This window comes from Chiloscyllium punctatum, chromosome 7 (assembly GCF_047496795.1).
Source record: "Chiloscyllium punctatum isolate Juve2018m chromosome 7, sChiPun1.3, whole genome shotgun sequence".
NCBI classification, from domain to species: domain Eukaryota; kingdom Metazoa; phylum Chordata; class Chondrichthyes; order Orectolobiformes; family Hemiscylliidae; genus Chiloscyllium; species Chiloscyllium punctatum.
This window is the reverse complement of record NC_092745.1, coordinates 92,071,900-92,088,617: the sequence shown is the minus strand read 5'-3', so window position 1 is coordinate 92,088,617 and position 16,718 is coordinate 92,071,900. Positions and strand designations below refer to the sequence as shown.

General features: G+C 43.6%; 1 protein-coding gene across 1 annotated transcript in view; it reads right to left on the bottom strand.

Annotated features, from left to right (window-relative positions):
• Positions 1–16,718, bottom strand: part of ipo13b (importin 13b) — a 208,565-nt gene that overhangs the window by 173,666 nt on the left and 18,181 nt on the right. Inside the window, exon 2 of the mRNA XM_072573267.1 lies at positions 9,652–10,385. Within this exon, the coding sequence (XP_072429368.1) occupies positions 9,652–10,385 (734 nt within the window). The remainder of the gene's footprint in view (positions 1–9,651; positions 10,386–16,718) is intronic.

Genomic DNA, 16,718 nt, shown 5'->3' with positions numbered 1-16,718 from the left:
ATCAATTTCAATAATATTATAAACAAATGTATATGCTTTCTTTCAGCATTACTGATTACAGAAGTAGTGCAATAGACAACTAAAAGGTGTATGTTTTTCAAATAGCTTTAAGTATTAAATTCAGAGTACCCTCCTATAACTCTAACATGATGCTTAGTTGTGAAGGGGCAGATAATGAAACCACAGCTTTGCTTTTTTTAAAAATCCACCTTCAATCAGACTCCAATTACCAGGGAGTGTGCTACAGGTCAAAAGGTAAAAAAAAACGCTCATCTCTACAAATCAATCTTAACCACTTTTTTAATAAGCACAGGCGGATACCAAAGCAGCCACACAATAGTTTCAAAACTAATGCTAAGGGGGACATGTGAAAAGAAACAAAATGTAAAATATTTTATGCAATTAGCTGTTTTCTTTTCCCCAGATTGAGTTTAGTCAATTGTCACCCCTCTATTTTCTTCAAGGCCTCTTCTGTTTCCTTCAGCCCAGTTTTACATAGTCTTGCACATATTCTTCTTCCTCAAAAGATCTCTCCACAACATCAGCAAAGCTAATATGACCAAACCTCTACAAGACCCCAATGCCAACTGCTCATAGGTCTGTGAAGGACACAAAACATTGATAATTATTTGGAGACAATTAAAGTTGTTTCGTCTTCATTTTAAATTACAGGTAACCAAATCAAAAAAGAAAATTTATACATAAATATGTCCACGCATTGCACATTTTTCACAAAGACAACCAATCCATGCTCCATATCTGTGGAAAAGCCCTGATTAGGCAGAGTTGAGACACCTAGTTTGAATTTAAACAGTTAACTAAGGCAAACGCTCGCTCCAGAATTTCTTGGCGTCATGAGGATCAGTTCTCGGCCTTTTGGCTCGAATGTGTAGTTCCAGAGGACCAGGAGGAAGAGATTCTGCTTGAGTGCTGCAGGTTCGACGCAGCGGACGTGTGCTGGCAGGGGAGATACCACGGCGGGAGGGTCATGTTGCAAGTCATCGGAGCTGCTGGAGATCATCACTGGATCGTGATAGGACATTGGAGGATTGTTTGGTTGTGCGGATCTGCTCTTGGTGGATCTTTATGCTGGCTTTGGCTGAACACCAATTCAGGTACCAGCCAACATTAGAGCTATGGCCTCAGCAGCCGCTCACAGCCCTGGCCAGGGCATTCGCAACACAGTCAGGGTGACTGTGAAGGTGGTGGAGGATGTTTGTCAAAAAGATTTTGCTGGAGTGCTGTGGGTTCAAAGCAGCGGACGTGTACTGCCTGCAGGATTTCCCTGTGGCAGGCTATTTTGACGTGACCTTCAGGAGCAAGAAGAATTGCGAGCAGCTCCTGAAGTTCTTCAAGGAGAAGGAAGGGGAACCCCTGTTCTCCATCTTGTCGGTGGTCCCGTTGTGTGTGCTTCCTGTGCAGAGGAGTCGGGTTGTTACAATCCATATGTACAACCCCCATGTCCCAGCAGCGGGTGTCCTGATCTTCCTGAGAGGATACATCCAGGTCGAGGGAGAAAGCACCGATGTGGTCGATCCTTTCAGGATCTGGACCAGCAAATGACAGGTTAGGGTAACACTGAGGGTCGATGCCAGTGGGAACATCCTCCACCCACCCTCCAGCTTTGCAATCGGAGGGAGCAGAGGTAACCTGACATTCGCAGGGCAGCCGAAAGTGTGCCGAACCTGTGGGAGGTCAGGCCATATGGCGGGGGATTGTAAGGTCAAAACTGCAAGCAGGAAGGCCATCTGACCAAGGAATGAAAAGAGGCCAAGAACTGTAATCTGTGCAGAAAGGCGGGCCACATGTACAAGGCTTGCCCAAGAAGAGGGGCCACCACCTATGCACAGATGGCCAGAGGTGGCAACACGAGCCGTGGACCACCTAAGACCAGCAAGGTACCACAAAACAGCACAGGAACGGTGTCTGGGGGCACCCAGAAGGAAGGGCAGGCTGTAGCGGAGCAGACAGCAGGGAGGTGCAGCAGCTGATCCAAGCTCCTTCAAGACAGACGGAGGAAATGGAAGGGGAGGGAACAAAGGAGGCAGGCCCCCAACAAAAAGGGGGAAGCAACACCTACATGAAGATACAGGCAGCTCTTCCAACGGTGAGGACGGGTTCAAGGAGGATCGTCACCAGAGGAAGAGACAGAGCGCCGTGCCCAGAAAGGAGGGCAGCACTGCCCAGAGGAGATGGGTAAAGACCTCCCCCCACCCGGTGAGAATCAAGAGGTACCCACTGGCCTACAGCTCCAGGTAACTGGGAGCAGCAGTCCTGTGACAGCCCCGCTGTCAGATGGAGAACTGGACTGTGCAGACCCTGGGGTCGACCCGAAGACACCAGAGCGGGGAAATGGCTCCAGCATGGAGCCGGACAGCTACCTCAGCCCTGGGAGGGTCCAGCAGTTTGCTATCACCACGGGGATGCACACAGCTACCCCAGAGAGGCAAGACCAGCAGCAAATAGACACTGGTAACCTCAAACTGTTAAAACGGGATAAGAATTGCCAGCATCAATGTGCGTAGCATCACATCGGCTACGCGATGTGTTTCTACGATGCCTTCCTGGCCAACGATAAAGCAGAGATCCTGTTTCTGCAGGAATGTGGGATAACGCACCCCAGCAGTTACAAGAGATGGTTGAGCTTGTGGGCCCATGGGCCGTCAGTTTGGTTGGGGCGGGGGGGATGCAACAAAGGCCACGCCTCTGGCCTGGGTACCTGTTGCAAGGAGGCAACTTCACCATCTCGGAGGTTAAGGAGGTGGTGGGCGGGTGCCTCCTCGTCACAGACGTTATGTACAGGAATGCTCCCGAGACTGATTAGTGTGAACGCCCCAGTGGGTAAGAGTGAACAGTTGGCTGTTCTGCAGCAGCTTCCACTGTTGCTGGCTACGTCCAGGCCGGTCATTCTGGCCAGAGACTTCAACTGTATCATTGATGCAGATGGACGATCCAGTGGGAGGAAAACAGTAAACTGGACGCCACGTCCAGAGCCCTGACGGACACGGTAAAAGATGCCAAGCTGCACGACGTCTTCAGCACCCCTGCAGACGGAGCGCAGCATAGATACACCTGGTCACGGGCAGACGGGTCTATCCGCTCAAGGACAGATTACCCGTTTGTGTCCCGAATGCTCTCAGTCAGATCCACAGACATCTTCTGACTACTGCCTCCTGCTGGTCGATTGACACCTACAGGACGAGCAGCGGGCTGGTAAGGGAACATGGAAGCTGAACACAAAGCTGTTGACCCTAGGAAACATTGAGGAACTCAAGAGGGCTATGCAGGTTGGAGAACAGTGAAGAACAGCGGACTGGTGGGAAACAGTAAAAGGTAACATCAAGAGGTTCTTCATCCTCAAAGGTGTTCAGGAAGCGACAGAGAGAGTGGGGCAAAAGTGTTCCAGCTCCAGGAAAGTATGCAGAACCTTATCCTGCAGCAGATGATGGGGGGGGGGGGGGGTCGATGTCATGGAGGACCTCCAGGTGGTTAAGGGCCAGCAAGCCTCGCTCTTTGCCTAGGAAGCCTCCAAGATAATCTTCCGGTCCAGGGTCTGCTTGGTGGAGCAGGACGAGACGTGCTCATGTTTCTTCTTCCAGAAGGTGCACAAAGAGAGCTCAGTGCTCAGCAGCCTGAAGGAAGATGACTCGATAACATCATCTCAGGCTGACGTCATGAGGATCAGCAAATCCTTTTATGCCAGTCTGTATGACACGAAGCCAACCAACAGCGTGGCCTCCCAGTTGTTCCTGTCCTCTATCACGGAGGTCTTAGAAGACAGAACACGAGAGAGGCTGGACCAGCCGCTATCTCTAGACGCGCTGAACAAGGCCCTCGAGTCCGTCGAAAAGAATAAAACTCCCGGAAGCAACGGCTTACCAGTCAAGCTCTATTCTGCTCTGTGGGACTTGATTGGCCAGGACCTGCTGGGGGTATATGTCAGTATGCTTCGGGCAGGTACCATGAATGAATCCATGAGGAAAGGCATCATCACCCTCATCTACAAGCGGAAGGGGTAAGAGGGGGGAACTCAGAAATTGGAGACCAATCTCACTATTGAATGCAAATTACAAAATTCTGTCCAAAGGTAAATCGCCAACCGGGTCAGGTCTGCTCTGGAGTCAGTGATTCACCCGGACCAAACCTGTGCTTTACCAGGCAGGAAGATCGCTGAGAGTCTTACACTCCTCAGGGATACGATCACCTACATGCAGGACAGAGGGTTGGACACCTGCCTGATCAGCCTGGACCAGGAGAAAGCCTTTGACAGGATATCACTCACGTATATGAGAGATGTTCTCTCCAAAATGGGCTTTGGGGAGGGAATCTGAAATTGGATCAGACTGCTCTACACCAACATTGTCAGTGCAGTCTCAATCAATGGGTAGGAATCAGATAGCTTCCCAGTCAGATCGGGAGTCTGGCAGGGCTGCCCTCTCTCCTGCCTTGTTTGTGTACTACATACAGCCATTTGCCGAGTCCATCAGGAAGGATGAGAGGCTGAGAGGGGTGACTATTCCTGGCAGCGGGGGCCTCCAGGTCAAGAACTCCCTGTACATGGAGGACGTCGCCGTTTTCTGCTCGGATCCGCTGTCCGTGCACAGACGGATGTGCATATGTGACCAGTTCGAACAGGCCTCGGGGGCCAAGGTAAACCGAGGCAAGAGCAAGGCCATGCTCTTCGGGAACTGGGCCGACCAATCCTCGATCCCCTTCACCGTCAGGACCGACAACCTGAAGGTGCTGGGTATTTGGTTCGGGGGGGCTGGGGCATGCGCCAAGTCTTGGGAGGAGCGTATCAGCAAAGTGAGGTAGAAACTGGGTAGATGGAAGCTACGGTCGCTCTCCATTGTGGGAAAAAACCTGGTCATGTGTGAGGCACTGTCATTGCTGTTATATGTGGCACAGGTCTGGCCTATTCCCAGAACCTGTGCCACAGCAGTCACCCGGGCCATCTTCCAATTTATATGGAGATCAAAGATGGACCAGGTCTGAAGGGACTATGTATAAAGATCTGGGCAACTGGGGAAGAAAATACACCCAATGCCACCCTCACCCTGATGGCCACCTTTGTCTGTGGCTGCATCAAGCTGTGCGTGGATCCCCGGTATGCTAACACTAAGTGTCACTACGTACTGAGGTCCTACCCCTCCCCGGTGTTGCGAAGGATGGACCTAGCCTCGCTGCTGCGGAACGCTCAGAGTAGTTGGACCGTTCCGTATCACCTGTCCTTCACGGAGAATTTTATGAAGAAAAACATCTTTGACCACAAGTCCATCAGGAAGTGGTCAGCACGTAGTGTCCTTGAGACCCTTCGGGAAAAGGAGAGGGCGGATCCTATCGAGCGGTTCCCTGAGCAGACTGTCAAAGTCATCTGGCAGAATGCCTCATCGCCAGAACTTTCTAACAAGCATCAAGACATGGCTTGGCTGGTGGTGAGAAGGGCTCTGCCTGTCAGATCCTTTATATACGCATGGATTCTCAACCACACTGCACGCTGCCCTTGAAGCGGCCCCTTTGGGGGGGGAGGGGGGGGGGGGGGTGGAGAAGCGAGACTGTCACACACCACCTTCTGGAATGTGCCTATGCAGAAGACGTCTGAAGAGGAACGCAGTGGTGTTTGTCGAGGTTCGTCCTGAGTAGTGCCATGACGCGTGCTCTACGGTCTGTTCCCTGGGGCGCACACCAAGACGATCAATTGTGCCTGGAAGATCATCAACTCGGAGAAGGACGCTCTCTGGGCCATCTGAAACCTGTTGATCTTCCAGCTGAAGGAGGTGACCCCGACTGAGTGTTGCAGACTGGCACATTCCAAGGTCCAGGACTACATGTTGAGGGACACGCTGAAGTTTGGGGCAGCTGCTGCCAAGACGCGGTGGGGAAAGACCACCATATAACGTCTGCCTGCCTAAGCACAGGGGTCCAATGCAGTAAGGGGGCTTTGCTGACCCCCCTGCTAAATGTGTGGATAGTAATCGTACAGACCTGTATATATGAATGATTACTCGGTCTCTGTATGCCAAGAAATGGAACATTTATGTAAGTATGGCATGACCAATTGTACAGATCAAAATATTTTATGAATAAAGTATATTTTTGAAATAAAAAAAGCTTGCTTTGTTTCCACGGATACTGCCTGACCCGCAGTGATCTTGAGCAATTTTTGTTTTCAGTTAACAGAGGGCCCTTGTGACACAGTGTAGTGTCCCTATCTCTACAGTACAAGGCAAAGATTCACGTCCCACCTACTTCTGTGGCATGCAATAACAAGTCTGAACAGGTTGATTGGAAGACAGTTAACAGTTTCTGCTGCATCTCCATCCAACAAGTCAGCACCTTCTTCTCATGCTACATAAATTGTTACTTCCTTTCTAAAGGTGGTTTTTTTACTTATTGACTGAAACGTAAGAAAGTTTTTCACGTTAAGAATAAATATTTTTATTTACTATTTAACTACCAAGATGATTGCCTCAGTATGCTTTCCATTTTTAAAAAGTTTGAGTTAACCAATCCTTACGGAAATGACTGATAATGCAACAAAATCTTATTTGTTTTGCTCATTTTTAGTATTCATACAATAGAATAGAATCTGTACAGTATATAAACAGACCATTTGGCCCAACAAGTCCACACTGACCCTCCAACGAATAACCCACCCAGACCCAAACCTCGACCTTACACTACATTTCCCCTGACTAATGCACCTAATCTACACATTCCAGAACACTATGAGCAATTTACCATGGCCAATCCACCTAACTTGCACATCTTTGGACCAAGGGAGGAAACTGGAGCACCCAGAGGAAATCCACACTGTAAAATGTTAAAAGATTAACTTGTACTAACATTACATGAATGTCCAGAGAGATAAAGGGTTAAACTGTACTGTCTTGGGTGGGGGAAACATTCATCTAGGAATGCAGATGATTCCCCCTCCACTTAGTCATTTGTTACTACTCCCTACTATTATCGAATTAAACTATCATTCTGTCTCTTCCATTCAGAAAGGTTTTCATAGCCACCCTCTGAAGCTAGGTATGTCACATCTGCATTGTCTTGGGTAACTACCAAGTCAGTAAATCATCTGCATAACAATAACCCAGGATTAGGGCATTTACATTATCTCAAGATGACCTCATCCTACCATTGTACCTTGGGTAATGTGTGACTGAGGGAGTAGCTGGGGAGTTGTCTTGAGTGGCATGTGACTGAGCAGGAGTGGTCAGAGAAGCATTATGTAGAGATGTAAATGAGGCCTGCATCAAACACTCAATCCAACTTGGGCACATCTAACTGTACCCAACTTGAGAAGCACTTGAGAGCCTTCTGGAGAATCAGTTAGCAGCAGTTGCTGTAGAAGAGGAAACACCGCACCAGATTCTTGTGCCAAGACATTTTGGGCTTTTGCCCGAAACGTTGATCCTCAGATGCTTGCCTGACCTGCTGTGCTTTTCCAGCACCACTCTGATCTAAACTCTGGTTTCCAGCATCTGCAGTCCTCACTTTTGCCTGTTTGTGAGCACCACCAACTAACCTGTATAAAGGGCACGTGTTTTCTTTGTTCAGGGTCTCCTTTGACTAGACTTTATACGTCTGCGAGGAGGGTCAAAAAGCTTTAATAAACTTTAACTGTTTGCAGACGTTGGTGCGTGCAAATTGCATCGTGTGTGAGAAACATCAAAAACTTAAAGCAGACAAGAACGTGCAAACTCCATACAGAGTTGTCCAAAAGGTCAGAATCAAACCTGGGTCCTTGGCATTGTGAGGCAGCAATACTAACCAATGAGCCTTGCTGTGATAACCAAAATTACTTCTGACTAGAGAGTTAGCTTTTTACACAAGGCATTCCACTCTTTCATCAGAGAAAGATAGTTGAACTACTAAAATCTGGAAAGCACAGTTCTTTAAAATAAATATCAAATCATGTAAAGTCAAACAGCTGTACATTCTTGACCCGATTGTGCATTTCTACATAGTTCAGAAAACTGATATCTCGATCTAATCGCCAGACTTTTTTTTCCCCGTTGAAGATGCATTTAAATATTCAAACGCTCCAAACTTGATATTTTGAATTAATACACTTCATACTTAAACTCCATCATTGTAAATGCATGTGAATGACCAAATTCATGCATGTTTTGACTAACTGGTATTTTAAAACATCAACAAAGGGGAACATCAACAAGATCTAAGCTTACAGCCATTCTGCTGCCCTGGCCACACCTCAGTTTCAACATCACTGTTCAAAGAAGCAATTCAGTCAGTCAGCCCATGAACTCAATTTCTTAATTCTCTCAATTTATTTTTAAATTAGCTAAAAAAAAATTCCCATTTCCCCCAAGGTATTGAAAGAAGAAATAAGAGTAGCCAATACACCATTCCCCTCTAATCTACTCCACTGTTTAATAAGATAGTGGTTGACCCTTGCTCTGAACTCTACTGTCCAACCTATCGCCATATTCCTCCAAAATAAAAACAAAGAACTGACAAAGCTGGATATTTGAAACAAAAACAGAAATTGCTATAGACACTCAGCAGGAAGCATCTGTGGACAAAAAAGCCGAGTTAATATTTCAGGTCCAGAGACTCTACTTCAGAACCTCTGTGTTCTGGTCCTTCTACCTGAAAGGAGAATGGGCCCGAAATGCTAACTGTTGTCTCTCCACAGATTCTGCTAGACCTGCTGGGTATCTCCAGCCATTTCTGTTTTTGCCCTATAATTTTACCACTCCCTTCAGAGTCCAAAACACACAATTTCAAGAGAAAGACTAACTTTTTTAGTGTGTTGACCAGTTCATAATGATACCTACTGTCGTAGGAAAGTTTATTTATATGGGCATTTATAATTGTAATCTAGGATTACTTGTACCACAATCTTTACAAAGTACTACATATTGCACACACAGGCGCACACACCTTCCCAATCAGTAGTATACAGGGGTACTACTCTTAAGCAGATAGTTGTAGCAAATTTTGGCATGAATGCTTTGTTATAACTAAATTGTTAATAACTGTGACAGGCCATCCAGCATATCACCTGCCTCAGGAAGCCACATGGCCACGACTTGGGTATTGCATAAAAAGTTAATAAATGAGTAAATCCCAGATCACTACTCTAGCAAAAGAAAGACAATGCAAATAAAAGCAAAATAACAATGCTGGAAATATGAAACAAAACAAGAAAATACTGGAGAAACGCAACAAGCCTGACAGCATCCGTGGGGGAAGAGATACTGGACTCGAAACATTAACTTGGTTTTTCTCTCCATAGATGCTGCCAGATCTGCTGAATCTTTCCGGTATTTTCTGTTTTTATTTCAGACAGTGTATGAACTTAGGTCAACAAAATCACATACTAAATTCCAACAGCTACATATCATGCACGCAATTAGCCTTGCAAATTTGTCATTTCTACAGCAAAGAAATTTCAAATACCGGACCTTAAATCAAAAAAAAAAGGAAAAAACGTGAGAAGCATTAACTTCATGAAGAGTCAGCATCTTTGAAGAGAACGAGTTGTCACATTAGGTTAGATCATTCAGAGTCCTGATACAGCATTGCATCTGAAATATTAACATACCTGTTCACTCCACAGATGCAAACAAATTCATAATAAAATGTTAAATGGACTTGAAGTTATGGCTCCCTTACCTTTGAGCATCTGGCTGGGAGATAGCATTGACAAGAGCTTCAACTGCTGTGTCGAAGAGCTCAGCATTATGTAGAGATGTAAATGAGGCCTGCATCAAACACTCACAATCCAACAAGGGCACATCTAGCTGTACCCAACTTGAGAAGCACTTGAGAGCCTTCTGGCTGATGAACACCGGAGAATCAGTTTGCAGCAGTTGCTGTAGAAGAGGAAACACTGCACCAGATTCTTGTGCCAAGGCATTTCGCACCTCACCTTTCCGGTACTGAGGCAGACGACTTGTTTGAAACTCTTCCGGGAGGACAGTTAGTAGTTCCAGTAAGGCCATACATCTAGCTTTGCCATCCACATCTGAACTTTCAGTCTGAAACATCTTCACCATGTCACCTACCGCATTTGGCCATCTCTCTGGCATCATATTGAGAGCCAGTGATGCTAACGCCACACAAAGTCTGGTGAGCACTATCTTGGAACCAGATGCAAAACATGCAATCTGATTGAAAAGCTGGGATTTCAGAGTCTCATACTGATCTGACGGGATATCGCTCCAGTAGCGGGAGATTTTGATGTGAAGGGCACTGGCTCCAAAATACTGAATCTCAGGCACTTTATTAGGACTGAGCAATGCCCAGCTAAATTGCCATGCTTGAGGAGAGACTTGTGCCTGCATTAGCCATTTCTGTGCTAGGTTCTTGTTGTCAATATTTGGATCATAGTACAACTGATGCAATGCCTGCAAGATACAAAAGAAGAAATATGAAAAATAATATTTTCCCTATTAAACAGGGCACAAACAGAAAGAAGGAATAAAAATGAAAACACCCTGTGCTTAATGCATCTGCAATTTACTAGTAAACTTAGTATACAGCACAGGAGGCATTCAGCCCATCATATCCACACAAAAAGATCTGACTGCATTAAACCCATTTTCAAACTCTTGACAGCCATGGAGAGCTACAAGAACAAAATAAATTCCCAACTAAACTCAACTTGGAGTATGTATCATTGCAAATCTAAGTAAAATTATCAAGTATTGTACTAATTTTACTTTCCTACTGAAGTACAAGTAATCTGTTTCTTTCAGGTTTTTTAAAAATCTACTCACTAAGCTCAAGAAAATGAGGATTGCAGATGCTGGAGATCAGAGTCGAGTGTGTGGTGCTGGAGCCCTTCCTAAAATAGGGCTTCTGTCCAAAATGTCGATTTCCTGCTCCTCGGATGCTGCCTGACCTGTGTTTTTCCAGTGCTACACTCTTGTCACAAATTCAAGGAAAAAGGAATACAATTCTACGAGTCAGTAAACTCTATTTTATTGGTCCATGTATCAAAAAGATATATTTAGGAAACATATGTAAAATTTTCAATTCTGAAAATCAAGACATTTTTGTGACATTGACTAGATATCCTCAAATTTTTCACTTTGTCTGATGCAACATTAAAATGTATTGAACGCAAGCCTTCCCAAAAATAAATTTGCACAAGTATCTGAAACCATCTTCAAAGATGCAATATTTTCTAGAAAAAAATTGTAGAGGCATTCTATTATTTATCCTAAAGCATAACAAAAAAATGTGGACAATTACATAGGAATTTGGTTTTAGATTCACCACAAAAGAAGGAAAGTGAAAAGATTCTATTTTAACAGGATTGACATTGTTAAAGTAGAATAGATTGTCAGATGGATAAAAAGTTTGGATGAGAATTGGTGTATATTAAATACACAGTTAAAAATATACACTACTATACAAGAATAAAAATAAATGACACGGAGGACAAAGGGGCTAATAAAACAAAGAAGGACAAAAAATATTCCTTAATTATAGATCTTCAGGTCCAGTGAGTGGACAACATTGAACAAAAGGGTTTATTTTATATCTGCCTGTGCAATAAGATTAGGATTGAAAACATTATTTAAAAAGGTGTTATTAGAAACACATCTAGAATGACAAGATAGTAACAAGGCCTCAGATAGAAAAAGAGAAATAGAAAAACAGAAAAGCAGCTGCAGACAACCAATATTAAACAATTTCTTGGCAACAGCATTCATAGCAGTCTTTAATTTGTTCCCAGAAATTAGGTTCTATTCTGAAGGAATTGAGCAATTCTAAAGACAAGCAGTAATTATTGGTAAGGTGGCAATTGGGACATTGAATGTACTGAAAGAGAGAAGACCACAAAACACATACAGATATAGTTATGAAAACTTGCAATAAAATCAGTCATATTCTGATTTAAAACTTCCACAAATTATTGGAGTCAGGAGTTATATCAGGGGTGAGACAGAAAGGAACATTACCTAAAAGAAAACAGCAAAAGAATCCTGGAAATTACAAGCCATTGAACAGTACATATGCATGATACCACCAAACACCTGAAGTAGTATGAGGTTACAGGCACGTCAGAATAGTCTTCAGAACTGTAAGTAGAAGGAAGGGATTAGGAAATGTATGTTGAATATTTCAATTAGAATTGTTTGATGATATAATTGGAATTTGAGATGGGAAACTTGTTGACCTAGATAACACCGGAAGATATAGTAGGTGGATTCTTACAACAATAGGAAAAATGTGGCAAATGCTTCTAGTTGCCAACCTATCCAAATATCAAAAATGAAAGAAAATCAATCATGCACTGAATTGTTAGTACATAGCAAGGACTGAATCAGTGCTATGTTCCAATGATATGCTAGCTTTTTTGTTATTTACACTGATTTGAAAATTTCAAAAAAAAAAATCAGTGCTCAAAGTTTCCCAAAGTGCTACAGGCGGGGGCTGCAAATAATCAATGTCGAGAGCATGGTGCTGGCAAAGCACAGCAGGTCAGGCAGCATCAGAGGAGGAGGAGAATCCACGTTTCGGGCAAAAGCACTTCATCAGGAATGGCCCATTCCTGATGAAGGGCTTTTGCCCAAAACGTCAATTCTCCTGCTCCTTGGACACTGCCTGACCTGCTGTGTTTTTCCAGCACCACACTCTTGACCCTTATCTCCAGCATCTGCAGTCCTCACTTTCTCCTTGTAAATAATCAATGGCAAGTTTGAGGATTTTGGGTGATTGAAATGACAAATGAAGTTTATTAAGAATAAAGTGATGTCGACAGAACAAACTACAAAGTTATAACTTTGTTATTCTTGCTCTTGCAGTTGCATAGGCCTCTCTATTTGTCATGTGGTACCTGCATGGAAATTTTAGCAAACATCACAGCAACTACAAACCTTCATTTATAATCAAAATTTCTGACATACACAGGAAGTGGAGAGAAATTTGTGCAAGTTCTATTCCTCGTTATAAGCTTGATTTTTGTTTTTTGTTTTTTGTCATCTTCACTCAATTCCACTATCTCAATCCTTCTAATTTCGGTATCACATCTGCCAGATTCTGTTAGCATTTATCCTAACTGAACAAACTTATCTTCCTGTCCCAGTGTGGTACTGTATACTTTAAATCAATATTCTATTTTCTTCTAATGTATTCCTTTTAAGTATAATTGTTGTTATCTTTTTGGTATTTGCAATTAAACAATATTCTGACCATCTAGATTTTACTCGATCTACAATATTTTGTTATTCAATAGATTCTGCAAACTGCATTATGTCATCAGTATACTGCATATTTATATTCCAGACTGTAACTTTTACTTAAGAAAATCTAACTCTGAATGTTTGTTCTGCACACAGATTAAATAATCTTGGCGAAAGTACAAAAGTCTCCTACCACACTCTCCACTTGAAACAACTGGGTGTCCCTCTTCTAACCTGATGCTCATTATTCAATCTCAATATAAGCTCTGGATAAATCTCACACCTTTGCTATCAATATTTCATGTCAACAACACAGCTATTGACTTTCAGTGAGATAGACAATGGAAAATATTCAATTGTGTATGGAAAATATGTAAAAGGTTCTTCCTTACTTATAGATAAATACTTCCTCTCTTGATTCTGCTCCAGGTCTAAATTCATCCTGCATTTTATCAATTTGTACTTCAAGTGTTATTACTTCTGTTATAATTTACAAGATTTTAATGAAATACCTCATTAGGCTAATAGTTCTACAACTATTGCACTTCATGACTTTAGGTTTCATAATGAATTTAAATGAATAGCAAACTTCCATTCATTAGTATATATTTGACCAATTTTCTGTTATCACTTCACCTATGTCTGGAGCTCAGTTGATACATCATTTTGAAACTGTAAACTTAGAAGAAAGTTGCATACCAGGTCATTTAACTTGCCAATTACCTCCAAGTTTTTGAAGTTCACGTGTGCACCACATAAATTTAACAAAACACAGGTATAGAGAATTTCCAGATGGTTAAATAACTGCAGACAGACAAACAAAAAAAAAAATCCAAATTGCTCGTGATGATCATGATTTAAGATAACCAAAGGTGCACAGATACAGAATTGTCAATGCTCAACTTCCTAACATTGAAATGACTGACAATAAAGAACAAGTATATTCCATTTTTATTGCAATACATACACCAATAATGATTGACCCAACAGCACTAATCACATGCAACAAGACTGTCTCTCACCCTGTAACTTTACTGATTCGGAGATGCCACTGTTGGACTGGGGTGGACAAAAGTTAAACATCACAACACCAGGTTATAGTCCAACAGGTTTAATTGGAAGCACACTCGCTTTCGGAGCGACGCTCCTTCATCAGGCGATTGACAATCACCTGATGAAGGAGCGTCACTCCGAAAGCTAGTGTGCTTCCAATTAAACCTGTTGGACTATAACCTGGAGCTGTGTGATTTTTAACTTTGTAACTTTACTAGTTGCTAATGTCATCCCACTGTGTCCTTTCAGCTCATTCTGTGCCTCAATCGCTTTTAATTGTCCATTTGCTTCATCTTTCAGTCCAAAAGTCTTTCTTGCTTACCGTTCTCTTTCCTGCAAGTTTTCTATATACTCTGGTTTCCCTTTAGACTCAGCCACTGGTGGTGGTGGTAGTTTAATCTGAGGATCACCATACCTCAGGCAAGGTGAGAGATTGAGAAGGTCAGTGAAGATTGGAGACAATATTTCATCCTCTCAAACACTCACACTGGAACCCTCCAGGGATGCGTACTCAGCCCCCTACTGTACTCACATGACTGCATCACCAAATACCAGACTAACCCAATTTACAAGTTCGCTGATGACACCACCATAGCTGGTCGAATCTCAGATGGCAACGAAACAGACTACAGACGGGAGGTGGAACTCCTGGAAAAATGGTGCACTGAGAACAACCTAGCTCTCAATGTCGACAAAACCAAGGAACTCATTACTGACTTTTGGATGGATGTTACTCATGCCCCCCCCTACATATTATCAGCACAGAGGTGAAACGAGTGGTAAGTGTCAAAATCCTGGGAACAGTCATCCACAACTAGCTTTCTTGGGCTCTTCATGTGGACGCACTGGTTACAAATGCCCAACAACGTCTCCTCTTCCTCAGGCAGCTGAGAAGTTGGATGACAGCAAATACCCTTGCCAACTTTCATAGGTGCGCCATTAAGAGCATTCTGACCGGATGTATCACTACTTGGTATGGCAACTGTACCATTCAAGATTGGAGAGGGTTACACAGAGGAGTGAACTCAGCCCAGACAACCACAAAGGCCAACCTGCCATCCAAACAATCCATCTACCAGGCCCGCTGTCAAGGAAATGCTGCCAGCATTCTCAAAGATCCATCCCACCCTGGCAATGTTTTTTTACAACCTCTACCATCGGGGAGAAGGTACAGAAGCCTGAACACACACCAGCCAGTTTCAGAACAGTTTCCACCATACTGTTGTTACTGAATAGACTCACAAACTCTTAACATTTGCCTGTACCTGTGTTTTTGTTTTTCCCACTGCTTACCTATTATTTACTTACCTATGCTACTTAACTCTGATCTGCCTGTATTGCTCGGAAGACAAAGCTTTTCACTATGCCTCTGTTCACGTGACAATAAATTGGTAACCTCAGCTATGCTGGAATTGAACCCATTCTGTTGGCACCACTGTGCACTGCAAACCAGCCATCAAGCCAACTGAGCAATGGAAGAAACACCATGTAGAACAGGCCTCAATTTTGGTGTCCCACCTCAGAAAGAGTTCAATAATGATTCACTAATATGAAATTCAAAATATGAATGGGTGGCTGGGTAAATTTAAAATGAAATTACAAACAAAAATGTCAAGTTATGGAGTCATTAAGCCACGAAGAGTCATTTTAATGAATTAGGTCTACAATTCCAATTCGGTGGAGAAACTTAGGAGTCCTATTCCCTTCTCTATCACAGTAACCCTGTAAGTTTATCTCCCTCAAAAGCCCTTCCAATGTTATTTTAAATCATTGATCATAACACTCCACAACTTTTGCAAACAAGCTCCCAGTCATAGAGTCATAGAGATATACAGCATGGAGACAGACCCTTCGGTCCAAACTGTCCATACCGACCAGATATCCCAACATCTTTGGATTGTGGGAGGAAACCGGAGCACCTGGAGGAAACCCACGCAGATACGGGGAGAATGAGCAAACTCCACACAGGGCAGAATCGAACCTGGGTCCCTAGTGCTGTGAGGCAGCAGTGCAAACCATTGAGCCCCATACCGCCCTTTTCTTCCCTCTTAAATTTATAATTTTGTGGATAAATGTTGGCGCTTGAGAAATACGGAGAAAGGAGCACTAGAATGTTTGTGGCACTGAGCATACCCAGGTTATGTAGGACACAACAAGTTCCAGGATAAAGCTTCCCCTCCCTCTGCTCAGTAACGTGCCTTAACCACAAAACCAATGTGAAACTACGAAGGAGGAAAGACCACATGGTAAAACTATCAGCAGACTCATAAGAATATAAGGACGGCAGATGCTGGAGATCAGAATCTAACAGTGTGGTGCTGGAAAAGACAGCATCCGAGAACCAGGAGAGTTGACGCCTCGGGCACAAATTAGGAAAGTGGGGGAGGTCCAAGAGGGCCGAGGAACAAATGCAAGGGGTGTGGGGCTGGGGTAAGGCAGCTGGGAACACGACAGGCAGATGAAGCTATAGGCTGACGGCGATAGTCTAGAGGG